The sequence below is a fragment of the Anastrepha ludens genome, chromosome 4 (genome assembly GCF_028408465.1).
Source record: "Anastrepha ludens isolate Willacy chromosome 4, idAnaLude1.1, whole genome shotgun sequence".
In the NCBI taxonomy this organism is placed as follows: Eukaryota; Metazoa; Arthropoda; class Insecta; order Diptera; family Tephritidae; genus Anastrepha; species Anastrepha ludens.
Genome location: NC_071500.1, coordinates 57,212,141 through 57,240,056, shown reverse-complemented (window position 1 = coordinate 57,240,056; position 27,916 = coordinate 57,212,141). Strand labels below are relative to the sequence as shown.

At 37.5% G+C, this 27,916-nt stretch overlaps 1 protein-coding gene across 4 annotated transcripts in view; it reads right to left on the bottom strand.

The window, feature by feature from the left end:
• Positions 1–1,402: 1,402 nt before the first annotated feature.
• LOC128862461 (LIM and SH3 domain protein Lasp) overlaps positions 1,403–27,916 on the bottom strand; it is a 118,903-nt gene continuing 92,389 nt past the window's right edge. The window contains exons 3-8 of one of the 4 annotated variants that reach the window (XM_054101100.1): positions 17,005–17,137; positions 16,293–16,428; positions 6,901–8,187; positions 6,301–6,578; positions 1,558–1,779; positions 1,403–1,493 (exon numbers count right to left, since the gene is read on the bottom strand). In XM_054101100.1, coding sequence (XP_053957075.1) covers positions 1,600–1,779; positions 6,301–6,578; positions 6,901–8,187; positions 16,293–16,428; positions 17,005–17,137 — 2,014 coding nt within the window. In that variant the 3' untranslated portion in view covers positions 1,403–1,493; positions 1,558–1,599. The other 3 variants (XM_054101101.1, XM_054101098.1, XM_054101102.1) reach the window with 3 other exon arrangements.

Sequence of the window (27,916 nt, the reverse complement as noted above, 5' to 3'; positions counted from 1 at the left end):
GTCATGTACAGCCAGTTCTCTAACGAATGACCATCACGGCCAAGCCTTGCAGTTACCCAGTGTGGAGTCAAAGCCTTTTCCAAAGCCTAATTAAAGTGAAACTATAAATTATTAATTTTCATAAAACTTATAAAACCTTACTTTAAAAGTGGGCCAATTCATTCGGAAATGGGAATAGAAAATGTCCTCGGGAAACGACTTTATTGTTTTAATAAACGATTTGTTTTTAGGTATTTTTCTTTTTAAAGACAAACATTTGTACCTAAACATTTTTCTCTTTGACTTCAATAGCCTTCTTTTTCTTAAATTTAAAGAAAATTTATCTTTTCTTTGCTCACAAATTTCGTCTAGTGTTAGATTCAGTACAATTTCCATTTTAGTATTATACGCGTTCAAAAATGCAAACAAACGTATTTGCAAATTGTCAAAAATTGTATAAGAAGTATCAAATGTCTAACTTGCAGTGTTGCCACTGATGCTTATGCTGCAAGTCATGTCACATTTACGAACACAGCCTTTTACACCAAAATAATAAAGATTGCTCCATCAATCTGAATTTTCGTCGTTTTAATTCAATTTAAAATCCGCTGCCCCAAAATTGATCACCCTTTACAAACACATTCTGCTTAAAGAGTGGAAATAACAAAAAATAATTTTTTGCGAATGAACGCAATAATGTAAGTTCTTGAAAAATAAAGTGGAAAAGCTAACTGATCTTTTTTTATTTGCTGTGATTTTTATTCCCATCCTTTCAAATTCTACAATCAATGCATCGAGTGCGAGTGATGATTTAAGTATTCGGTTTTATGGTTTTTTTATTGAAAGATCTTTTTTTTGAATTTCTTTACTAGTTAATTTGAATTACATTGTATGCCAGTATTTATTGTATTTCGTTTGTATACGTACTATATACATTTTTTATAATGTATTGTATATTTATAATATATGTAAACGTATATATCTAAGTTGTGATATAACCAACATTATCATTTGCAAATTCTATTCAATTCAAATTAGTTGTATTCATAATTGTTTGTTTAATATAAATGTTTGGGTTTAGTTTTTGCTTCAACAACAACAATAATTGCATGTTGACTCTTTATTATTTACGCTACTTTCTTTTTATTTTATTCGTCTGCTTTAACTCCCTTTTTGGGAGCATTTATTTATTGCCGAATGCATCCTAGGGATAATCACACCACACCTTCACTATTAGAAAGGGGGACAATCCAACCCTATTGCAATAAGTGAAATTCGCTTAGCACAGATATAAGCAAAAAATAATCAAAAGACATGATTAAAATAATAATAAAAATCAGTTTCGACTTGTGGCTGTTTGCTCGGCTTTTGGTTAGTGGATTTTGTGTCCCTAGTGGCGTGTGGTTCATGGTAATGATTATGATGATGATTATGGTGGTGAGGATTGTGGCTGTGATAGCTATCCTCAGCGAAATTCGTCGCGTGATCATTCTCATAATCATTATTGATATCAGCTATAAATATGTTAATGAAGAATATTAATACGACTATCAAATAAAGGATACAAATTAGTATTACAACAAATTGGTGATGACAACAACAATAATATAACATTCCCTATTATATAACAGCTTGCTCCACATAGTTGGCAGGCAGCATACCGGTCTTGCCGGTGCGTTCGACGCGCCCGGTCATCCAGCCGGAATCGGCAGATTCTACTTCAAAGATAACATCACCTTCCCGGAAGCTTACTTCATCGGTATCTTGGGCTTCATAATCATACAAAGCCCGATAGACACGCTGTGAAAGAGGGTTAAAGAGAGAAAAAATATTAATTTATTATTAACATAATTATGTAATTTATAATTATTTGTATGTAATTGAACTCAAAACGAATATTAAATTCGTGGTTAAGGTGAGGAAAAGGTGAGCAGTCTCTATACTCGTATATGTACATACGGTATGTGTGTACATAACCAGTGGTTATAAAAACTCGAAGATTTAAAAAATTGGTACTTTACTGCTAAAATTAGACTTTCACATTTTCTAACTAAAACTTAATATAAGTACTAATGGGAATATTTAGAAAGAAATATAAAATTGTTTTCTATTTGTGGACGTAACGAATAGTTTCTCACAACTACGTGGGCAAATTCTATCAGCATATTTCCTCACCTAGAAACGGGAGTAAGGCGTTTAATAAGAATTAAGAAAAGTATTTCGTTCCGCATTCCACATTTAAATCAACGTCTCCTTCGCAAGCATTTTAGGATAAAAAATTGAGATGCATTTTATTCCCAATTATTTTGACGATTTTTTATTTACAATGTAAATTGCCCTTAAATAGCTAGACTGCTTGTGTAAAAAAAATTGGGTGTAACAGGAAATAAAATGGCTCAACTATCCAAAATGTAATTTGTATCTTTCTAATATACCGCTAACACTAGCTACTAAGATACCTCCCCGTCTGCCCAAAGAGATACTAAAGGGTTTTCCAATAAGAGGTGTTATTTTGATATTCAAAGAATGGTTTCGTTGCTTGTGTGGCACTTAGCGCCGTCTTGTTGAAAATAAACGTTGTTCAGATCAATACCATACAATTCCGGCCATAAAAAATCGTTAATTATCTCTCGATAGCTCAATCCATGCACCGTAACTGTTGCTTCAGCTTCATTTTCGAAAAAGTAAGGTCCAATGACTCCGCCGGACCATAAACCGCACCAAACAGTCACACGTTGAGGATAGAGAGGCTTTCAACAATATGTAACTCTTGGATTTTCTGAGCTTCAGATCCGACAATTTTGCTTGTTGACGAAGTCACCGAGGTGGAAATGTGCCTCATCACTCAAGATGATTTTTCGATGGAATTCCGGATCATTTTCATGCATTTCAACGACCCAATCAGCAAAGACACGACGTTGTTGATGATCGGCCGGCTTGAGTTCTTGTGTTAGCTGGACTTTATAAGCCTTCCGGCCCAAATCTTTATACAAAATACGGTGTAATGACGTTTGGGGAATGCCTAATTTCAAAGAACGACGAGGAATGGACAAACCTGGGTTTTCTTCAACACTTTCGGCTACAACAGCAATATTTTCGGCTGTTGTTGAGCGACGTGCACAGGTTTTATTCTTCACATTACTAAGTTTCAAAATTTCTGTATTGCGGTAGGAGCTTCACGATGACCCAAAAATGTTCGAGTTTTACGAACCGTCTCTGCCAAATTATCACCATATATCAAAAAATGACAGCTTCAAAAGTGACATCTACCGAAATAGCGGGCTATTCAAAATAACATCTGTTATTAGAAAACTCTTTAAAATGCACTGTTAGACAATACGAGAGTTGCCTTTATATTTTACGCCTTTGCAACTCTGCATGTAATGAGCTGTAATTAGACATTTTTATCGAAAAATTGGTATTTTTCAGCAAAAACTCATCTCGCCCAAAAGACGAAATTAACTTGTGAAAATTTTCGTGCGAATATTTATTACGATTTTCGACGTGAAGACTATCAAGACAGGAGTACTTTGGCCAACTTATTTGGACTTTTGACCTTGAAGCAACACTCTTAGCTACTGTGAAACCTTTGTACAATGAGTTTCAACGTGGGCGTCCATTCCTACATGAATTTCGTGAACGTCGTCCAAAAACGGTAATGTTCGTCACTTGATAACGCAAGATCAGCATGTGACATATCGCGAGATAAAATCATCCTTAGTCATTCGTGAAACCATTCAATATTGCATGAACATTTGGACGCCAAGAAGATTTGTTCTCGTTGGATACAGTACATTTTGCCAATTGCCTAAAAAAGGAATCATGTCGATTGGTCTAAACAAATTTTGAAGAAATTCAACCACGGTGGTTCAAAGAACGTCTATGACATCGCAGCAGCAGGTGATGAATTTTGGATCTATGCATACGCGCTGGAAGCAAAACAGCAATCAAAGAGTGTTCCAAAAAGAGCTAAATCCAAAAAAAAGTGTTTTTGCTGAAGAATCACTTCCTTAGCAAAAAGTCGCCTGTATTTCGAAAAATTTGGTTATATCGCAACTATACGACTAGAAATCTTAAACCAGTCAATTCTGAGTGGTGCACAACTATTTGTTTGCCAGGAATTTTCGGATAATTAAGGAAAACCAACCGCTGAAGAAGAACCATCCTTCATCCAGACAATGCGAGCTTTCATGTATCGGTTCACACAAGAAAGTTTTTGAGCGCTCAAAGGATCGAATTAATGGGTCGGTCATCCGGCTTACAGCCTCGTTTGGGACCTAATGATTTATTTTTGTTCCCAAATATCAACAATTAAATGCAAGTTCAACACCTGAAGGACCTTTTGAAGCCTTTAAACAGCTTGTTTCGGAAGTATCCACTAAAGAGTGGCAAAATTGGTTCTAGCGGATACAGAGGTGTATTGACTTACAAAGAGAATACTTTGAAAAATAATAAAGCCATTTACATTATTATTTGACTATGTTTTTATTAACATAATAACAATAATAACGTTAACGTGCGTGACTACCATTCGGAGTTCAGAGAGAACGTTGGTTCGAATCTCGGGGAAACACCAAAATGAAGAAAAAGTTTTTTTTCGAGTGTATTTCGGCCGACTTAGAGCTGTAGGTCTCTCCATTTGTGGAACAACATCAAGACGCACGCCACAAATAGGAGGAGGAGCTCGGCCAAATACCTAGAAAGGGTGTACTCGCCAATTATATATGTACATATATATTTAAATAAATTGTTATTATCACGACGCCGTAGCCAAATGGATTGGTGCGTGACTGCCATTCGGAAGTGCATGGGATCGAAACCCCGGACATGAAACATTAAATGATAGGAAATGTCGTTTGTAATAGCGGTCACCCCTCGGCAGGTAGTGGCAAACCACCGAGTGTATTTCTGCCATGAAAAAGCTCCTCAAAGAAAACCATCTCCTGTTCGAAGGCTGTGATTAATTGAATATTGCTAAATTAACTCTGGTTGGTAAGGGGGCGTCCATAAATTACGTGAGATGTTTAAGGGGGGGAGGGGGTCGAGTCAAATCTCATTTAATCTTACGTTGGAGAGAGGGGGGGTCTCGGCAAATATCACGCAATTTTTTTTCTGATTGAAACAAAAAAATTGTACATGCTTAAGATTTAATCTCAAGCGTAATCGTAGTATGGTTAAGATCATTCACTAATTCGTTCGAAAGAAAATAATTTCATTCATACTTCGACGTTATACATTACTACTGTCAAACCACCATATTTGTTATATACCAAATAGCTCAATTTAATCTGAATTTGCGGTACAGTGTAGCCCGTCGGTTGTTTTCGCGCAACTATGAGCCGAACGCCCTATCACTCAGGTTGACGTTTGACAATTCCGGACTTTAAAGAACATGACGGAAAATCATTTGCTCCATTTCTAATACGCGTACCGATTCAACCGCTGAATGCCTTCATCAGCACGCCTATTGATCTCTATTGCCCAAGTATACGTGATGATTTAGAGAAAATATGCTACAGTACATGCGGTATTTACTTCGCATCTATCACAAGAGCTGCAGAGCACAGGCGAGCAGCTCACATTGCACCAGCTAAGCAATGTTCCGCAAAGTACGACCCTCACGGATTGTCATAAGACGAGCTAATGAGTTATCGTGCGCAAGCGTCAACGGCTTAGAGTGGCTAGATTAGAACGAAGTTGAAGGAGCACATGTTTTTACTGAAAATCATATGGACATGTTGGTCCCAATAGTCTCTCTTTAAACCGCGCATGATTCTCCATGGACTGAATTAGAGTAGATATTCTTTTTTTAATCGCAGTAGTTACGATTTAAGTCTTCTATTGTTAAATTTTTATTACACTTATAACTCTCAGCAATATTGATTACTAGTCTTAACTAGTCGTAAATAAAAGCACGAAGCAAATTTTTTTTCTTTTTACAATAACAATCCAACGCGTTTACATAAGAAACCCACATTTTGAAAAATCTCACGTGAGATTGGGAGATGGGGAGGGGGTTGAATAAAATCTCACGACATCTCACCAGGGGGGGAGGGAGGGTCAGAAAATTGAAAAAAACACCTCACGTAATTTATGGACGCCCCCTAACTTATGTATTTTTAAAGCATCCTAGTAAATACTTCCGCAACCTATATTTGAAAGGCATCGATTAGTCAATATTCAAGCTTCTCACTGAGGTTTTCCGTTCGTTTACTATTTCGAATATTTTTCTCTTTGAGCGAGATCAGATGGCAATTCGCCAGAGTTTCGGCGTTGGATAATATTTTCTGGAAAACTAGCCTCATATGTCTATTAACTTACCAGACTTGGTTTCGATTGTTGTTGCATTATTTGCTGATAATACTGCTGCTGCTGCTGTTGTTGTTGTTGTTGATGCTGATGCTGTTGCTGCTGTTGCTGCTGATGAAGCGCATGCTGTTGTTGCTGCTGATGCAATAGCTGTTGTTGCTGCTGGTGTTGTGATTGTTGTTGTTGCAATTGGTGATGCGATGCTGATTCGCCAGCCAAGGAGCTATAAATGCCATTAGCAGGATCGATATCGGCTATCGAACCGATACGCTTAGGATATGCGTTGCTCACTGAATGGTGAATAGAGCGAGAGAGAGAGAGAGCGAGAGAGAGAGATTTAATGAAATATTATACACAATAAAATGGAATGTATGCGTTTTGGAAGCGGCATCGTAAAAAACATACAAGATACGAAGCTTGGCAACATACGGGACGCATCTTTTATGAAACGATGTGCATAAGGTGGACAAATACACAAAATGTTGTTTGAGACTCAATATACAATTACAATATACAATAACCGTTATTATTTACAATTAATTAAAGAGACTTCATATCCTCATTTTTACAAGCACTTCACTGGCTTATAGCTAACGCTAGCACTACACTCACCCGAGCCGCGACTGTCAGAGCTATAAATGAGCGTTGTACTGGGCCGACCGGTGTTGGGCATGGGACGTGGTCCATCGGTTAACGGATCATAGTCGGCGATCTTGCCAATGCTGTTCATCGCCCCAGCTGTCGAGCTGCCATTATTTACTAGGCCACCACTGCCGCCACCGACGCCCGTGTGACTGTGACTGTGATTGCTGCCAACGGCAGTGCCGGTACTAATAGCACCGTTGCTATTGGGATGCGGCAGATTGTTTGTTGCACCGCCCAGCGATGTGTTCGACGAAAAGTGACTGTTATAGTTGTTGCTGGCGTAGAGTTGTTGTGTAGTTTGTGGCACGACACTAGTAAGACCAGTCACACTACCTCCTCCATTGTTGGCATTAGCAGCACTCACAGTGTTGCTGTTGCTGTGATATGAGGCGGTCTTTTGCGGCTGCTGTTGGTAAGTCAAGTTGTTATTGTTGCTGTTGTTGACGGCAGCGGCAGCGGCGCGTGTATAATTGTCGTATTGATCATAGGTGACAGCATTCGTGATCGTCCCGCTACCATAACCGCCACCACCGCCGCTGCCGCCGGAGCTGGTTACATTCTCATTAAGGTGAGTTGTTTGCGCGCCGCCACCGGTTGAATGCTGAGAATTTTGCAAAATTGCCGAACGCAACTGATTGTAGGTGTTTGACGGCGGCTGATGTTGCGGGGATGGATGGTTTGTGGCCGCTGTTGGATACAAATGTGATGTTTGTTTAATTGGTTGTTGCTGTTGTAGCATTTGTTGTTGTTGTTGGTGGTGTTGGTGATGGTGTTGATGTTGCTGTTGCAACAATTGCTGCTGTTGCTGGTGATATTGTTGGCGCAATGCCTGTGGCTGCTGATAATGTTGATATTGTTCATGTTGTTGGTGTTGTAATTGTTGTTGTTGTTGTGGATGGTGTTGATAGTGTTGTTGTGCTGATTGCTGTTGTGCTTGATAATGCTGGTGATGTGCGTGTTGTTGTTGTTGTTGTTGCGGTGGTGGCTGAAATTGTGGCTGGTGTGTCTGCTGCCTGTGATTGTGACTTTGTTGTGTGTGTTGTTGTGGCATCTGTTGGCTATTGTAAATGTGTGTATTGCTGGCGTTAGCTGCCTGATTGCTGGATATTATTGCCGCTGTATTGTGTTGCTGGTGCTGTATTGGTGGCGGCGGTAGTGTTGCGGCGGCTGCTACAGCTGTGGCTGTTGGTGGTGTGGGAGCATATTGTGAGAACTGTTCGGCAGCCAATGTCTCAGAGAAATACTCCGTTTCCTCTGAATTTTATTTAAGCGAATTTTCATGCATTTTTTCATGAATTTTCAAATTGTTTTTTATTCGATTTTTTTTTTTATTTAATTTAATTTAATTTCCGATTTTGTATTTTGCAATTAGTATGATGAAGGTGCACGTGTGTGAGTGGTTGGTGTGTGTATATGTGCCAACAATAAAAGGTTAACAATTGTAGCGAGCAGTGATGATTATACATATATTGTGTGTGTTCCCAATGGTCATTTGTCATATGTCAGTTGACATATTGAGTTTTTTGTATTTTTGTTTTGTTTTTCGTTTTAGCGTTGATATGTTGTGTTTTGTTGTTGGTTGAAATCGAGAATGAAAACGTAAACGGACAACACATGCACGATGTCACGGAAAATAAAATGAAATAAAAAATGCAAACAATAGTAAACAAGTGCTATATAATTGTACCAATCGTTCTAGATATATATATACATTATGTACATATGTGAGCAAACTGAGATATTTTGAATAGTATAATAGTTATGATACGTTTTTACATATAGTAAAATAAGGATGTACATACATTCGGAGACATTTATTACATCCCACCCCGATTTTTCCAATGCATCTTAAATTTTCCAGACATTAGATTACAAATGGTGGTTATTGGTTTTCTATAACTATTTGAAAGCTGCTTTGCATATTTCTACTATCAAATTTAAGCTGCAAGTACATGAAATAAAGTCATCTCTCACAATATACAACAATATGTATGTGTGTATTTCCAGAGGCCAAAACCAACGGAAAGGAGAGAATGGAACTATCAACGATCTAGTGGAGTTTTTCAGTCTGCTAACAAATGTAGTATAGTGAAGGCACACATACATATGCATTAATGGGCACAACCCAAGAGGTAGGTTTTCCTTCACTTTCACGGAATTAATTAATTCTGCGAGAAATGGCATACGGATGGTAAAGTTTTTTGTACATATATAGAGGTAAACTTCAGCACTCTATGGTCTGTTTTCTATTTCGCTTCGAGATATGTTTAGTTGGTACACTTATCTCAGCTTAAGCGCCAACTTGAGTAAAGTGGAACATAAATATAGTATGCTCTTTTCGAGAACATATACCACCTTGATCTAAAAGTTCCCGGAACAATCGCCAGGTGACACTCTAAGTAAACTGATTTAAGTTCTGTTTTTTTGTTAGGTTGCCACATCTGTGATTAACACTCCTAGCCCTACCATTCCAAAATTTTATCACCATTGCTTGACATTTACGCCGTCTTGAGTAAATCTACATCTGCAAGTGTTTTCGTTTTTTTTAGTTTTAAAAATTGCTTTGAATTTGCTACGATTATTAAATTTTGCGTTAAAAAGGGATTCAAAATTGCGAAATAGTTATAAATGTTGGGAAGCTGTTTCTGTAATGATATTCTAAAGAAAACAACCGTTTACGAGTGACATGAGTGCTCCAGAAGAGATCAAGAGTCCATCGAGGATGAAGATCATCAACCACGACAGCCGGTTCCACGTTACCGAAACGAACCAGATTTATATCCGGCCAAGGACTATCACTCCAGCAGCATTCACCGTATGTAAGTATGGGAAATGATTATGCTGCTACAACAACAACAACATCCTCAACCTGCGTAGTGGCAGGTCGTCGATATTGAAAACTGTTGAACACATCAATAAAATGAACGAAAAGTTGATCAATGAACGCAGATTAGACATTGGAAAGCTGGTAGAGGACTTGAACATTTCTTATTTCTTATTCTATGTTGCTCCAAAGTTGGTTCGAAAGGACTTGAATTTTATGCGAAAAAGGGACTGCTCCGATCGCGCCAAAGACATGACACGCACTCGAGACATCAGGCGAAAGAGTGGAGAGTTCCGAATTCCATCTTTGAGATCCCTGGGTCTGGGCTATTAGCGTAGACCTTTTCTTTCACGTGGCCCCAAAAAAAAAAGTCACAAGGTGTTAAATCGTGAGACCTCGGTGGCCAATTGTGATCACCTCTTCGAGAGATAACACGATCCGGAAACTTTTCCCGTGAAAAATCAATGGTTTCGTTGTTTGTGTGGCATGTAGCGCCGTCTTGTTTAAAATAAACGTTGTCTAGATCAATACCATCCAATTCAAGCCATAAAAAATTGTTAATCATCTCTCGATAGCGCAATCCATTTACGTGTAACACCTGTTATTGGAAAACCCTTTATAACGTTTTCACTTACGAGCCATATTTGTTTTTTATTCAATGAGTTGAAAAAATCATCGAATTAACTCGTAAACATTTTCATGCGATAATTTATTCCGATTACACTTAGCTACTGTGAAACGCTGGTACAACGAGCTCCAACGTGGCCGTCGACCCTTGCAGGATGAATTTCGGAAGGCCGTCCAAAAACGGCTGCTGTGCCAGAAACAATCGATGTCAATTGATAACGACACAATCATCAAGTGACATATCGCGAGATAGAGACATTATTGTTATTAATGGAACCATACATTCAATATTGTATGCACATTTGGTCGTCAAGAAGATTTATTCTCTTTGGATACAATTGTCTAAAAACAGAATCGTGTCGATTGGAGAAAAGAAATGTTGAAAAAGTGTAGCCGCAATGGTTCAAAGCACGTCTATGACATCGCAACAGGTGCCGAATTTTTGATCTATGCATATGCGCTGGAAACAAAACAGCAATCAAGAGTAGGTATGAGTGTTCCAAAACGAGCTAAATCCAAAAAAAAGTTTTTTTGCTAAAGAATCACTTCCTTAGCATATACTATACGACTAGAGGAACTTAAAACAGTCAATTCTAAGTGGTACACAACTTTTTGCTTGCCAGGAATTTTTGGAGAATTAAGGAAAATCAACCGCTAAAGCCGAACCATCCTTGATCAAGACAATGCGAGCTTTCATAAAACGGTTCGCACAAGAAAGTTTTTGAGCGCTCAAAAGATCAATTTAATGGGTCGGTCATCCGGCTTACAGCCTCGTTTGGGAACTAATGATTTATTTTTGTTACCAAACATCAAAAATTAGTGGTTTGGAAGTATCCACGAATCTTGGATCTATGCATATGAGCTGGAAACAAAATTGCTTGCTTCAAAGACTATGGCTTCAAGAGTCGCATGTTTTTTCGGAAAATCTGGTCATGTCGCACCTATACCACTAGAGGAACTTAAAGCAGTCAATTCTGAGTGATACTCAACCATTTTTTGCCAGATGTTTTCGGAGAAATAAGGAAAACTCATTAACCAACCGCCTTCACTAGGGCCATGCGAACTCTCACCTATCGTCTCGCACAAGAGAGTTTTCGAGCGCTCAAAAAATCGAATTAATGAGTCATCCGCCTTACAGCCCTAATTGGGCATCTAATGATTTCTTTTTGTTCCCGGACATCAAAAATGAAATGCCTGGTGAATTTTTCTTAACGTGGGAAGAGTGCTTCAAAATTGGGTCAAGAGAATGCAGAAGTGTATTGACTTCCATTTTCATTATTATTTTACTGTGTTTTCATTATTAAGGCCAAAATATAAAAGGCAACTCTCGTATAGGATATATATTTAATTCGTCCGCATGCATTGAAATTGAAAAATAGTTAAATTTTAAAATAACAAAAAACAATAATTAGAAAAAAAAAATTAAAATATCTCTTGTTTGCAGTTAATCTCTATTTTTCAGTACTAATTTATATTTCTATGTAAAGCAGGGAGCTTTTGGTACCGCAGGTACAAAAGAAACACAAATAAGCAAAGTGTTTGATTTTATTTTGACAAATAAGAGTACGTTAAATACTTATTCGACTTTGGTATAATAGGGTATTTAGCAACTCACAAGATTACTGAACAACCAGAAAATATATTAAGCTATTGTTCCAAAAAGGTGAAAGAGTAAATGTGTATTAATTTCACTTGTAAATATCCAAATTCTATGTCAAAATAAAGCTAGAGCTAGCTCATAAGAAAATTCCATTAACCGAAAAAAAAAATTAAATACTACCATTAAAAAAACAACGTATCAATTATAGAATAATAATTAATTGGTAGTGATTTTATATACCTAGCCTGCTACTTTAGGTAATTTAGCCCAACATCTTTAAGCGCTCTTGCGTTTGAAACATTCATAAATACATTCTGTCAAAAAAATATTGGGAATCGTTCATTTCAAAAGCGCGCTTTACACATATGCCTATCTTTTTTTTTTTTTTGGAATATTGGTACCACTGCCCTCTATAGTGTCGCAGAGTTTGATGGTGATCTGTCAATTAGCTTGTTTTTGGCATTTAATTATATCAGTCAACCGCAGGTGTACTCTTCGATTTTCACTATGGATAAAAATATCGAATAAAGAATTTGTCTTTAATTTTCTGTTTTGGGATTTCGTGTGCCGAATCGTTGAAAATGTTGCAGAAAGTCTATAGCAATAAATAATACTACAGGTCTAAGAATGGTGTAAGGCTTTTGCAGAGGACCGAGAAATCGTGGAAGGTTTACCCCGATCTGGTCGCCCATCAACATCTTCAACGGACGAAAACGTCGACAAAGTCAAGGAAATGGTGCTGGAAAACTATCATTTAAGTTTGGGGGAGGTAGCTCGTGGCCTTAGCGTGGAAGAAGTAGACTGAAAACATGCTTGAGCAAGTGAATTCGGACCAAACGTTTATCTTGCGCATCACAGCAGGTGATGAGACGTGGGTATATAATATGAGTTTAACATGCAAACCAAACTAGTCAACAGCCGACTGAATGGTGCTATCCACATGAGCCGAAACCCAGAAAACCACGTCAAAGTCGGTCAAAAGTGAAAGTTATGCTACTCGTTATCTTTGATTATCATGGTGTTGTGCACTCGAAATTCATTCCAAATGGTTCTACGGTAAATAAAGAATATTATTTGGAAGTTATGCGACATTTGAGAGAGAATGTGAGTAGGAAAACGGCTCAATTTGTGGAAAGAAAACTCATGGGTCTTGCACCATGATAACGCACCCTCTCACAAGACTCATATTGTGAAAACTTGTTTGACCAAAAACTCGACAAATATCATCGAACTATCACCGTATTCACCGGATTTAGCCCTCTGTGACATTTTCCTTTTCCCATAACTTGCCACTCCGCGGACGCCGCTTTAAGTCGATGAGGCAATTACGGAAAATTCGCTAAAGGATCTGAAGAAGATCTCTTCAAACGCCTTTAAAAGCTACTTTGATGACTGGACTAATCGTTGGCATATGCGAATTGTTTCAAGTTGAGCTTATTTTGAAAGCGAAGAAATAAATGTTGATGATTAAACAATTATTTTGCGTTTTATTTAACAATTACCGGTACTTTTTTGACAGAATGTATATGCATTAAGTTGCTTCACTCTCTACAAAAAAAAATCTGCCCTGCCATCGGAATTATAAAAGGTCAAATGCAACAAATAAATATATTAAAATATTAAATTTTGCGTGAGCTGGATCGATTTGAAAGTATTCCGAAAAGTCGAGCTTTTTATGACTAAAATTAGTTTTTAAAAATATTTGTTTTCCAAAAATTCACTTTAGTTTATAGAAGAGTTTAGGATTGAAAGGTGTGCATAAAAACACTTAAAAATTATATCAATAGAATAATAAGATTTTTCGTGCTATTTGGAGGATTATTTCCATAAAAAAATTATGAATTTTGCGATATGTTGTTTTTAAAGATCCACCATTTTTATAATAAGTTTCAATAATTGTAATACGTTGTTGTTCCATCATGTAAAATTGTACATCTGTCTACTTCACAAATGTCAAAGATGACATAAAAAATATACTGTCCATGAATTATTCACTATCGACATCTAGGCTTCACTTCTGAAAGACCCTTTATTTTGCAATCTCTTGCCAAATTAACCCATCAATGCCCATATGATTTTCGTAAATATCAGTACATCTCCGTTCCGTTCATTCTGTTAATAATTTTTTGTTTTACATTTTCATGCAGACTTACCAAACTTAAACACTTCTATTCTCTGAGGTGATTTTTTGAACAACATAATTATTTTTAAAAACTTTTTTATAAGAAACTCGATTCTTGGAGGTACAGTTGAATCTCTCAAAACGCAACTAATAAAACTCGGCTTGTTAGAGATAATGCATTAATACTCTAAGGAAGCAATTTTTGGTTGTGCTTTCCGAGCGGTAAATATGTATGTAGCAAAGCATTTGAACGAACTTCTTTGTCACTAACTGCCCTAGCAGCCTCACTAGCTACTTCAAATAAATGAATATGTAATTTGTATAAATTTTATTATAAACGAACAATAAACTAACTTTTTCATCCAGGAAAAATTTCATACACACATATATAAAGGGTTTCCCAATAAAGTGCTTCACGATGACCCAAAAAATTTTCGAGTTTTACGAACCGTCTCTGCCAAATTTTCACCATTTTTATACAGGTGGTGAATTTTAATAATTTCAATGAGTTGTTTAAGGGCGCATGGTTCCATTTTTATTAATGGCGTAGTTTCTACTTTTCAAATATCAAAAAAATTACAGCTTCAAAAGTGAAATCTGCCGAAATAGCGGGATATTCAAAATAACATCTGTTATTGAAAAGCCCTTTATTTTCTATATCATGTTTTCATTTTCTTATAAATCACTTTTTTTTACAGTTTTATAGATCATTAACTTTTGGTATAATAGCGTCCAGGTTTAAATTGGTTAAAAAAGCACGTTGATTTTTCGCAATTCTTTATACTGACGGTATTGGGTATTGGAGTAGGCGTTAAGGAGAAAATGCACAAAACCGCGGCAAAAAAATCTCAAAAACCAGTGCGATTTTTGATCATTTTGAAACTTGCACTTTATTATCTCAAAATTTAATTCTGAGTAAAAAGTTTGAAATGTTGATGAGATTTGCCGAATTCTTAAAAATTTTCTACAAAGTTCGACACTTTACTTTATGTGGTTTTTATTGTAGTATGAACTATGGTTTTGTAAAAAATAATTTTAAATATAAAATAAATTAATTAATAATGAAAACACTCAATATGTGGTATACACTTTCGTTTGATGTTCACTGTTCATACCTTTAACGTATATTTTTTTTAAATAATTTATTTCAGGGATATTTAAGGAAACAATTTTTAAATGACATTATTGTATGTATTATATTTGTCCTGACGAAAAGTAAATACATTTTTTGAACAACTGTAAATATTCTCTTTCCTTTGATATCCATATTATTATCCCTTTGCACTCGAGGTGGTTTTCGTGCGTACTAACCAGTAACTCGAAGCGTTTCATAGCGCTTTTGGGGAATCTCTTACCTCTAACTTAAAATGCGTACAAACATAAACATAACACATAAAACTGTTATATTTTAATATTTAACATCTGCACGAACATTAGTCTGATATTTGATGTAAAAACTGCCGAGATGCATGCCCATCGAATTTCCGCACCAAACAAAATGGTAAACGAGAGTCACCTCTCGCGTTGCGGCATTAAATCATGTGGTGAGCGAGACTTACCTCTCGAGTACAAAGGGTTAATAGCATGAAGTGAATATAAGAATTTCAAACCATTTTTTAAAATTTAGCCCTTTGAAATTATAAAGTTCTCTAAAGCATTAAACTGAAGAGAAAATAAAATTCTGAGTATGCAGCATTACTACATAAAATCTATTGTTTCACGTAAATATGAAATTTTTCTTGGGTAACTTTTATTGTCGTACGGTGTTGTCAATAAAATCTGAGTAAATAATTGACTTTTTTAATCTGTCCAATAAATGGAACTTTTCGCTATTTGGGAGACTCTAGCTCAGGTAAATCTTAATATTATTCCAAAATATTTTAAAGGAAATTTTAAAATATAATACAATAAATTTTATAATTCCCATGGAAAACAGCAATTTTTTTTTGCGAGTATTCGTAATTTATATATGAATGCATGGATGAAATGCATGAAAGCAACTAGGAAGTGGATTTCAGTAGTTTTTTTATGTAACTTTTCAGGAATAATTTAGTAAATGAATGCAAGTAGCACAAATGATAAAAAACGAGCCGAAAGCCGGGAACAGACTATTCTTAGTTCTAAATAAATATGAAATGTATTTACATACATATGTGTGCATGAATGTATACATAATTAATACACACCTCGCACATCGGCAATTTCGGCAGCTTCACGTTGCTTTTCCATAGCTGCCTTTTTCTCCAAATCACCATGATAAGCAATATTCGAAATGATTTTTGTATTCTGCTTGATTCGCAATGTTTCGGGATCGTCGGCGACCTGTTATTAAAAATATATATTTAGCTATATGTATGTACGCACATATCGCTCATTTGCTGCAAGCGTCATAATAAAAAAAAAATGTTTAAATAAGTATGCAGAAATTACCATAAGCTCATTATCATAGATTAACAGCATCTCATTAGATGAAAATGTGTTTTTCCTTTTACTTAAGTGGGCATAGTAAATTGAAATTTTGAGTTATGACGTTCTTCTAGCAAACGAGCGATGATATTTATAAGTAACAAGCAAGAAATTGTACACAAGTATTAATAAAATAGGCGAAATTATATTTCTGATGAAATTAAGTATTTATAAATAAATATATTTAAGTTAAAAAAATTGCAATTTTAAGTTTAAAAATAATTTATGTTAAAGAATGGATTTGTCAGGTAGCCTAATGAAATTTCAGACCAGGCCGTTTTAATGATTCGAATTAAAGTACGACCATCTTCTCTCATAAAAATTATTGTCTCTAATCAAGTGAACTGGACTGTTTGTAGTAGAGGTAAACACTATCAATTGTTTACCCGATCAAGCAATCACCTAGCCATTATTAGCTAATATTCTACTAACCTGTGTAAATTTGCCCTTAGATTTCTCGAAGTCTTCGTGATATTTCACATTCGATTGAATTTTTGTATTCTCAGCTATTCGCTTCAGTTCGGGTGTGTCCGCTATGACTGTGGCTTTGGCCTTTGGAATGTGTCTGCAATGAATAAAATTGCAAAATTAAATGCTGCAATTATGCGAGTATCTTACAGAATATACATGTAAATAATTTTATAAATATATGTACATATGATGAGTTTGACCAAAGCGATGTAAATATTTCAACAATTCTGCGCATAATGCTGATATCAGCTTTGGAAACAGGAAGAGCTGCAATGCAAACTTTAATAAAAATAGGACAGTCCGAAATTCTTGAACTACTCTTCCACAAAACCAGCAATGATTAACGGAATCTATTTCCTCATAGTCATCATATCAAACTTTGTTTAGATTAGAAATGTAATTTGATGATTTTGCTCCAACAACCATTTCCAGAAACTTGAGAGTACCAGAATTTTATTCTCCAAGAAAATCAGTTTCTCCATGTACAATAAAACCCACCACAGCCTATAGACATTGATGCAAGGATGATAGATTATCCGCTATGGTGAAAAATAAAATTGTGAAAGTAATTCCGACTGCCATCCCGTTCAATCAGTCGTTCAATGAGGCAACAGGCATGATTGTTAAGAGAATGATAGAAACGAGATTGCGCCCATCAGAGAGTGTATGATGTCTCATTGGTGTAGTTGCATGAGAGAGATTTGAAAATACGAAGAAGAGTGCAAGAAGAAGAAATTACACAAATAACACCCGAATAAATTGCACCCAATGACTCTATCAAATTCGTTGAGAGCAAAGTACCGGTACCACGATCGGTTTATTTTTGGGATTTTTTTTTGTGCTGACAATATTGGTTGTTTTTTCCATATAAAAAATGTCGATCATGCGTTAAATGAAGAAAATGCACAAAACCCTTGAAAAGTGTAAAAATGCAAGACTATTGCTCATCACTGTATATATTGATTTTGTTTTCCTGTACTCGTATACATACGAGTAAATGCATACATACTTATAAATGTGTGCATAAGCAATTGAGCCGAACAATTAAAATTTAGTGATTATCTTATCTGGCGATAGTGGCGAAAAAAAACAACAATTTAATTAATAAAATTTATAAATAAATACATACACACACGTCATCATAAGCCAACATAACATAGCTATAAACTAACCAGTAATCACCAGAGCAACTGCATTCACACATTAACTCACCTCAATCAATACAACTTACTCGTATTTCATAGTCAATTGAAAAATGTAAAAAGCGCAAACGCATATAAAGCGATCATTTTACGATAAACGCGAAATGAGCGTCATATGAAGTGTTACAAAATTCCCAACTGCATAATCGTATGGGCGAGCCAGCCATCATTGCATGTGGTGTCAGTGATGTCGTCGTTGCCTCCAGTTGCAACAAGCTGCCGCCAATTATTACTAATATTTAATTGCTCACATGTTGGAAAATATTTTTATTGTTTTCGTTTTTTTTCCCTTGTTTCACTCATAAACCAATAGATAAGACCACACATTGGCAGCAGTTGTGTAACGCCATTGGATTGCAATTGCTATCGCGAGGCAAAAAAAAAAATCGTGTTATTGAAAGAAGTTGATTTACGATCGATAAGCAGAATTTTTTCCAATTACTTCGTACTTTTAGGTGTTTTAGGAAATACCCACCGTTTAAAGTTGTCCACCCAATTTGTTAGCCCTTTTCGGAGTGTTTGATTTTTATTTACTTATAGGTAGTTGACACTAGCTAGAAAAAGTATTCGTTCAATTTTTCTTCTACACATTCACAATGTTTACAATCCGATTATTTTTTATAAAACATGATCTTGCTATAAAAACTAACTGTTAAACATTGTTCAAAATTCACAAAAATTCAACGAATTCCAAAAAATTGTCATCAGCACTTCCATCTTTTTTAATAGGGACTAATAAAATGCAAGCTTTGCAGTCGCTCAAAAATCGCATTCATTTTTGACAAATTTTCTTTACATACGAAGTTGAGAGTTTTCTTCCATATGAAGCATATATTCGGAAGTCTTTTATTACATATGCATATGAGTCTATGTATTACATAGGCATAGGTACAAGATTTCCGTTTTGAGCTCAAGAGAAAGTGTAATAAATTTCTTATAGGGGCGTTTAAAATCAGGATTACTAGGGGTATTGCTAAAAAACCAAATTCCAATTTGAGCTCACAATATATGGAATCCAGTCTATGTGAGTGTAGCAGCACATATCATACAATATATCGGACTTGGGGTGCGACCTACTGAACTGCGCGAAATCTTATAACCTATAAAAAATCTTATTATATACTAAAAATTAAATGTATTATCCATTGGAGCTCTCGATTTTGTTCGCACATTTTCGGAACAATCAGTGTGTGTTCGAATATATAAAATAAATGTTTAGTAGAGTTACTCGCACTGCTCGGTACCGGCTATTTATAAAGAACCTATGAAATTTACGTATGATTGATGGAATTTTGTATTTTTTCCCCTTAAATTTGTGGTGCGTGCCTTGCGAAGAGACCTTCAAATATTGCCATTGGCCATTTGGCAAAAACTGGGGACTAAGCCATAAGTCGTGCTGGGGATGTATAACGTATTGATGCCTGGTTTGGTGGGAAGCTCTTCGGAAGGGCTTTAATAACACTAGACTGGGGAGGGTGCAAAGGACTGCATACATTGGCATTACCGGAGCATGTAAAACTTGCCCCAGTGCTGCCCTGTATGTCCTTTTGCACTTTCTTCCCATCGACTTTTTCGTCATTTCCATCGCAGCTCAAAGTGCAATCTGGTTAAAGGAGATTGGCATGTGTAGGCAACCCCTCAAGGGACATGGTAGCATTTTCAGGCAGTTAACACCGTATTTCTCCGAACTTCGAACAGGTCTCTATCGGCAAACTAGAGTAAACTAGACCCTCAAGTGCTACGGCAATCTTTCCAAACAGGCAAGATTGGATAGAGTGGGAAATCTGCGCCGAAGCTTACACCTTTGCCTTCACTGACGGCTTCAAGATGAAATCGGGAGTCGGAGCGGGGGTTTTCTCTAAATCAGCCAATTTATCTATCTCCTTTAAACTGCCGAATACTGCTAGTGTTTTTCAAACACAAATCTTTGCGATCCTGCAGATCATAGAGGGAAATTAAACTGCTGATGAGCTTGCCAGGAAGGGGGCTGAATTGGCTCAGGGCCCTCGTACCCGGTCATCGGCATCCCCCTGACAGTTGTTAAAGGGGAACTGCACAAATTATTTTTCAGGAAAGCGCAGAAAAGATGGAGCTCCATTTCTTCATGTGCTATTTCGAAAACCCTTTGACCCCAGTACAATATACGGAGGACTCAGAAAGTTTTGCCGAATACACGCCATTCAATTTCCAAACTCATAGCTGTGTTTACCGGTCACTGGACGATCGGCACACACGCGGAAAAGCTGGATTTACCATTTAACCCCCATTGCAGAAGCTGTGGGGTCCTTTCAGAGAATAAGACTGTTGAGCAGTTTCTTTGTAAATGTTTGGGGTTGGCAGCTAGACGATTAAAGTCACTAGGTGATTCTTTCTTCGACAACCTGGGGCAGTGCGCCAACCTAAATCCCATCAATCTTCTCCATTACATCAACAGCTCTGGTTGGCTGTACATATATTCCTGTTGGAGGTCTCATAATGGTATCAAAACGGCGCTTTAGTGCTGCTTGGGAAGTGCCAGTGTGGTACTTCAGCCATTTCATCTACCTACCTACTTAATTTTCATGCCACCAGGGTGGTCTTACGTCTCAAACAACAGTACATACTGTCTTATTACTAGAAATGGAAAGAAGAATGAAGAAGGCACTGGCAAACGGCAGCTCATGCTGAAATGACACTGTCATTTGTTTTGAAAACAAATTATAGTTTTATTGAGAAATCGTTTAATTGTGCTTTTGGATAACCACACTCAAGAAATTTGTGTCGCCATAACATTGCCACATCACATATGTATGTATCTTTTATGCTCATTGCACTTGCGGCTTGCCTTCTTCAAAAGCAATTAAAGGAAAATCGATATGTTGTCTAGTAGAGCGCTTATAAATGTGAATAATATGTTTATGTGCGTGTATGTTTGCAGAGTCGCAAAGTGCATTGTTCGCGGCTTTTGTCTGTGGCGCTGCGTATTATCCTTTGGTCCTTCTTCTTCTGCCGTGACCAGCAAAACACTTCAAAATGCTCCGAACGGCAAGTTCAATGAACCATATAAAGCAAAAGCACAGATAATAAGAGAGAAAAAAGTCGAAACACATTATTGCAAGAAATGTCAGCGTTTCATTTTAAAATGAGGTGAGGATACTTCAAAAGGGGGTTAAATTAGTAATAGAAAGCACATAATTTTTTAAATAAAAACGATTAAAGTATATCTATGGGCTGCCTTCAACAAGTAAATGTGGAAAATATGAGTACTTTAGACGTGACTTGGTCATACTCGTATGCGCCTAACACCCAGCACAACACAGTGGAGCCAACCAACGGCCATACACTTATAATGATGCCTGAACGTATGTAGTAATATGTACGCTGGTTGGTGAGTAGCAAATCGGTGACAACAAAAGCCAAAACATGCCAACATATGTATGTGTGAAGTAAGCAAAATACAGACCACATGCTACATACTCGTACATACCTCGCGGTACTCAACACAATCGTGCATAATAGATACCAACAACAAGCAAGTAAAATCTGGTGCTTTGGCGCAGTGGTACAAGGCCGTTTGATGACCAAAAGCTAAAGCTACACACACACACATACACACATTTATATACGTATGTGAACAACGCTGATTATATAAACAAAAATCAACAATAACAAGCACCATCGTTGCTGGTAACTTTTGAACTCGAGCTGGGTGGCAAGCATATGAAAGCCGTTAAACACAACAATGGTGACAGCAGCGAAGCAATGTGAGAACCAGTTGATGCAAAAACATAAAAGCAAAAAGCAAAGCAGTGATCTAATGTGCCAATGTGTCAACAATTTACCATGCGCCAGTTTTTACCCACAAATTACATACGCTGCTACTTAGCCCCTACTTCCCTCAGATCCCTGCCCGCCCTAAGCGGCTTGACCCGCCTCCTAATGAATACTTTTTTTATGAGGCGTTGTCGTTCGCCATAAATACGCGCAGCTGTTGCCACAGGTCAATGTATTGTTGATATTTTTAGTGGCAGCAATAACGCAATAACAACAATGTATACCAATGGACACCAATACATGCCGATGCAATAGCGAGCGTAATGAGAACAGTAGTAACGCAAGCTTTTTTATTCCTTTTGTTGCTAATGCTCCTGTTTCCCGCCCATTCGCTTCTACTCAACGCTATTCCCGTAGATATGATATTGTGATAATAAGTAGATTAAAAAATGGCAGGCAAACAGCGCCAAATAGAAGAAAAAACCCCTTCGTTACATGAGTTTTAAAGCGGATTTCTGAAATTACCAATTGCCATAAAATTCAATAATTCGAAATATTCGTTATTAATTAAATGGATATGCTAGGCTTTGAATTGCCTAATTGGCCTTTTTTCAGCGCCTCAAGACTAGTGTATCTTACTCTCCAAAATAGCCTAAAGAGAATAATGCATCGGATGATGAATTTGAGAGCCATTAACGGCTCCACAAACTTACAAAAAACCAAACCATTCTCAAATATTTATTATATCAGCCATTTTGGGTTTATTAATTTTCATATAGGATCCGTCACATTGAGTTTTTTAATTTTGAGCACATATTCGCACAAAAGTTTCAAAAAGAATATCTGCCGTTCGGAGTCGGCTTAAAACTGCAAGTCCCCCCATTTGGGGAACAGCATCAAGAGAAAGGGGACGCATATATATGTAATTAATATAATAGAGTATGTGTGGGAAAAATTCTGCCGCCGGTAAACCCAAATTTTAAAATGACTCACTAGAGGAGGACTTCGGTCGGTATCTCGTGAATAACTTTAGTAATGTTGGCTTTCAATGCCTCTACCGCAGTTGGTTTTTCCACAAAGACTTTACATACCCCCAAATAAAAGTCCAAAGGTGAGATATCACACGATCTTTGTGGCCAATCTACTGGTCCGAGACGAGAGAAAAATTGCTCACCGAAACGACGACGCACTAAATCTATTGTTTCACGACCTGTATGACAAGTAGCGCCGCCCAGTTGGAATCAAATGTTGTGGAGGTCACGAGCTTTAAGTTTCGGCATCAAAAAGTCTTTTATGCACTGTTACATTGGCGCCAGCCTCGTCTTTGAAGAAACATGGACCGATTTCTCCAGTTTCCAGCCCATAGACCGCACCAAACGGTTGTTTTCAATGGATATAATGGCTTCGGGTTGCTTTTCAACACAAATACGACAATTTGGTTATTGACGTATCCATCGATCGTAGCGTCGATTTTCGTACGATTTGTGAACGTTGTGGAGGCGTAAGTCTTTCCAACATAACATGTCAATGAATACTCAAAAAAGTAGGTATTTAGTTTGACAGTAGTCACACGTGATCTGTAAAAAACCCCTATTGGAAAAAGTACCTCAAATCTGATCACCCTTTATTTAAGAGATCCAATGCCTTTTTCACCAGGATACACAGGACAGGACTTTTTTAAAAGGCCCAGTATTTGTACATATTTTTTGCTGAGTATAAAAATTCTTTCACATTTAGGTTTTCTATATGTATTTTGCAGTAGGCGCCTTCCTCGACATTGAGGGGGCTTTTAACAACGTCCTTCCGGAGGCAATTACCAGGTCTCTAGGTAAACTAGGGGTCGAAACCGACCTTATAAGACTTAACCACAAAATGCTTAGCGACAGAACTGTCACGGCAGAGTGGGGCGGTATCTCCATCCACCGGCAGGTGAGTAGAGGCACTCCGCAAGGTGGGGTTCTCTCACCATTCCTCTGGGTTGTTGTTCTAAATGATCTGTTGGAGGAGCTGGTGAAGGGAGGCTGCAGCCTATCTTGTTATATGGAGTCATAGTCTGGTGGAACTCACTAGAGAAGACGACATTGGTGAAGAAGCTGGAAAGAGTTCAGAGGTCGGCACTCATTGGAATCAGTGGGGCGCTTCGAACGACTCCTACTCTGGCGCTCAACGCAATGTTAAATGTGGTACCCGTAGATATCGCAGGCAGAACTGCCGCTACACGTACCGCAATCGGACTGAGGGGCTGGAGCTATAAGCTCAATCTCCCTTATGGGCACTCAAGCATCCTTAGAAACTTTGAGTTCATCCCTCTGTCAACAGACCAGTGTATACCCTCATTTAGTCCAACCGGAACATTCACCACTCACATCCCGTCAAGGGAAGAGTGGACGGGGGGCTACACTTGGGGGCAGGGCCTGGTGAACTTGTTCACGGATGGATCGAAGTTGGAAGGAAAGGTTGGCGGAGGAGTCTTTTGCGAAGGGCTCCCCGTCAGACTAAAATTCAGGTTACCGGACCACTGCAGTGTGTTCCAGGCAGAGGTAGCCGCAATCAAGGAGGCAGCTGATTGGCTGCTCAAATGTGTACTAACAGTCAAGAAGGTAAATATTTACTCCGATAGCCAAGCGGCAATAAGGGCCCTCGGGTCTATGACGGTGCATTCGGAATTGGTCAAGGAATGCTTGACCTCACTTTCGACTGCGTCCGAATTCTTTGACATCAGCCTCATCTGGGTTCCCGGTCACAGCGACATTGCGGGAAACTGTGAGGCGGGTGAGCTGGCTAGACAAGGGACATGTGAGGTGATTTCCCCGCGGAGGGAGAAAATTGGAATCCCCCTGACTACCTGCGGTCTGCTCCTGGAAAGATGGGCATCGCGCAAACTCAGCGAGCGCTGGGAAAATGCACAAACGTGCAAAGTCGCGAAATCCTTCTGGCCACGTGTGGACCGAAGGCGCTCGGGTGAGCTTCTGAGGCTGACAAAATATCAGCTCTCCAATCTAGTGGGTTCTCTCACAGGACACAATGCGCGAGGAATGCATGCTGTGAGAATTGGAATCATCTCGAGTCCTTTCTGTGCTGGATGTATGGAGGATGAGGTGGAATCATCTCAGCACCTTCTCCTTAGCTGCCCTGCCCTGGCGGGGCTAAGATTCAGGCATCTTGGCTCTTACTTCTTTGCCACGCCTGCTGAGATAGCTGGCGCTGACATTAAAAATCTGATGAGTTTCATCAGCAGCATTAAGCGGTTGACGCAAACATAGTCATCGTTCATAATCCGCACGCTCCTAACCTTCCTATCACCACCTCTCCCCGCCCTCTCCCTGCACCTCATCGGTCCTTCCCCTCTCCTCACTTCCTTGACAATGGTATCACAAAGGACGAATCTCTCTTCGTCCAAGTGTGCCCACTCCCTGGGCAACCATACTAACCTAACCTAGGTTTTCTATAAACTGCGGAATATATGCCCTCAAGGAAACAGAGGAAAAAACATTTAGAGGCTCCATATTCAAGGTTTGCGATGAAGAGAGAGTCACTGTATACTGTAATCATATTGATAAAAATATGAGTACAATAAGAGGAAAATTTAGAAAACTATGGTTAACTTATCTTTTTTAAAAAATCTTAGTTAGTTATTTTTTAGCATGAAAATTACATTTTTAATTAATCAATATGCACTTCAAACCACTTCGCTACATACGTGCAACCTTTCTAACCGTTACTGTGAAATATTTTTGAAGTAAATATTTTTATTGCCATTTACTCGTATAAATGCTTGCAAGTGGTATGATGGTCGTTAAACTGACCACCAGTATGATTGGACCGCCAGAATGAGCACGCTATAGCAGTTTATAATCAATTGGCACTGCTACTACTCTCCATTTTCTTGGGCATGATACAAGCAGACTGACTAAACGGAAATCAGCGTCACAAAGTGCACTCAGCGCAAAAGTTTTCCACATTTGCTAGTTTTATGTATTTACATCCATGATCGCATGTATGTGTGTATGTGAGGGTACTTATTTTCGGTGTAATTGGCGGTTTATTTTTCAATGCGCATTTCATCTACAATATCTGATAGCACAATATATTTATTCTTGTGCACTCTAAATATGGCAGTGATGAATGACAGACACTCCTTATACATATGCACAAATGTAGGTAGCGCTGTAAAATTTGAACTCGATGCCGGGTTTGGCGTCATAAGTCGGGCCACAAGCAAAGTCGGCCGCTCACAAGGTGAGCCATAATATTATATTTGTAGGTATGTACCAGTACTATGTGTTCACATATATTATGTTGTGTGCTACAACAAAGTAGGCTGAGCAATTTTTTATGTTTGGCGCAGTCAATACGAATTTGTTGCACAAATAAATGCCAACATAAAAAAGTAGAACAATTTAGGTAATTGAAAATTCTTCTTTTTTCTATTTTTGTTTACTCAACTGAACCATTTAAGTTTTTTTTTTCAAACGGTAGCTCATGTGTGTCATTGAGAGATGAGATCACTTCCAATGTGGGGAAAAAATCTGACAAAAAGCAATGAAAGTAAAAGCGTTACCGATACCAATAGGTATGAGCTAAGTTAATGCATTCGTGAATACAGGCGTGTGAAAAAGTTTAAGATCACCTCGTGGAGAATTTTTTATGTTGCTACAACCATCACTAGAGTTGAGGTGGAACATCTTAATTTTAATAAATAAAAACTTGCACTTTATTATATTTCAGTTTCTTTTTAATTAATGTATTTAGTTACATTGGCTTACAAAATGTGATTTTTTTTTGTGGACTGATTCCGACAATCAGATTAATGGTTTTCTTCTTTTATATTTCGAGATATTTGCATTTTACGCATCACGCCCGTTATGCCTCAACAATAGATAGACGTTTTTTATAAAATATAGTTCATTTGAGAATCACTTGAGAATTAGTCCATAAAAAATTCGAATTTCGGAATCAGCGTGCAGTTCTACATCATATCCGGTGCGCGCGGTGCGCATTCTTGGTACAATCCTGTTATTGGCAATACAGCTCTACGATAACAGAATTAGTAATATATTTTTCCATTTGTAGTGCGTGAAACTTTAAGCATTAGTAACTTGACAAATGTCAAATTCCCGTAGGGCAAATTAGCGTTGGTCTATGCCACAATTCAAATTATTTTTTAAAAAAGCCAAATAGGAGGAAAATTAACAGAAATGGGCAAGTTCTATTGTTGTAGTAGTGCTAACTGTTTCATTTCTAACATGATACTGCATAAACAACATATTGCAGAAGGAAATATCGCGAAAAGGCTGTGGATAACTAAGACTTGTGTATAACGGGCCATAAGAAAGTACGACAAAACGGGATCCGTACGAGTACATCAAAAAGGCCTATCACCAAAAAGTACAGAACAGGATAAGCACCTGAATTTTCGTAATATGAAAGTTCTAATTGATGAATAAAAAAGAAGGACCCAATGGACCCCAACCTCAATGGCGAGAAATTTATTTAATTATTATTATTCAGCAAAAGGGATGCATTAAAAAAAAATTAATCAATACATGGTCTTAAATAAATACTGAAGTTTTTAAGTATACATCTTTTCCTAAATTCAATCAACTATGAATAAATAATACTTTCGTGACTTAGAAATGGCAAAAATCGCCAATTCATTGAGGTTTAAACTTTACGAAGGTTATATGAACCACCGAGGACTTACACTTTTTTGCAATACTGTACAGACAATTTTTACATTTTTGGGATGCTGATATCATAATATGTGTATTTGGATACATTTCAAATTTTTTAGTTGGTTGCATTTGCAACCTAGCTGGCTGCATATTTGGTTGCATTGTCGTTTTTGTTGTCAGTTACTTTCAATTTTTTTTTACTACCCAAGAGTAAACATATGACAAGCATTTCGTCTTTTTTCT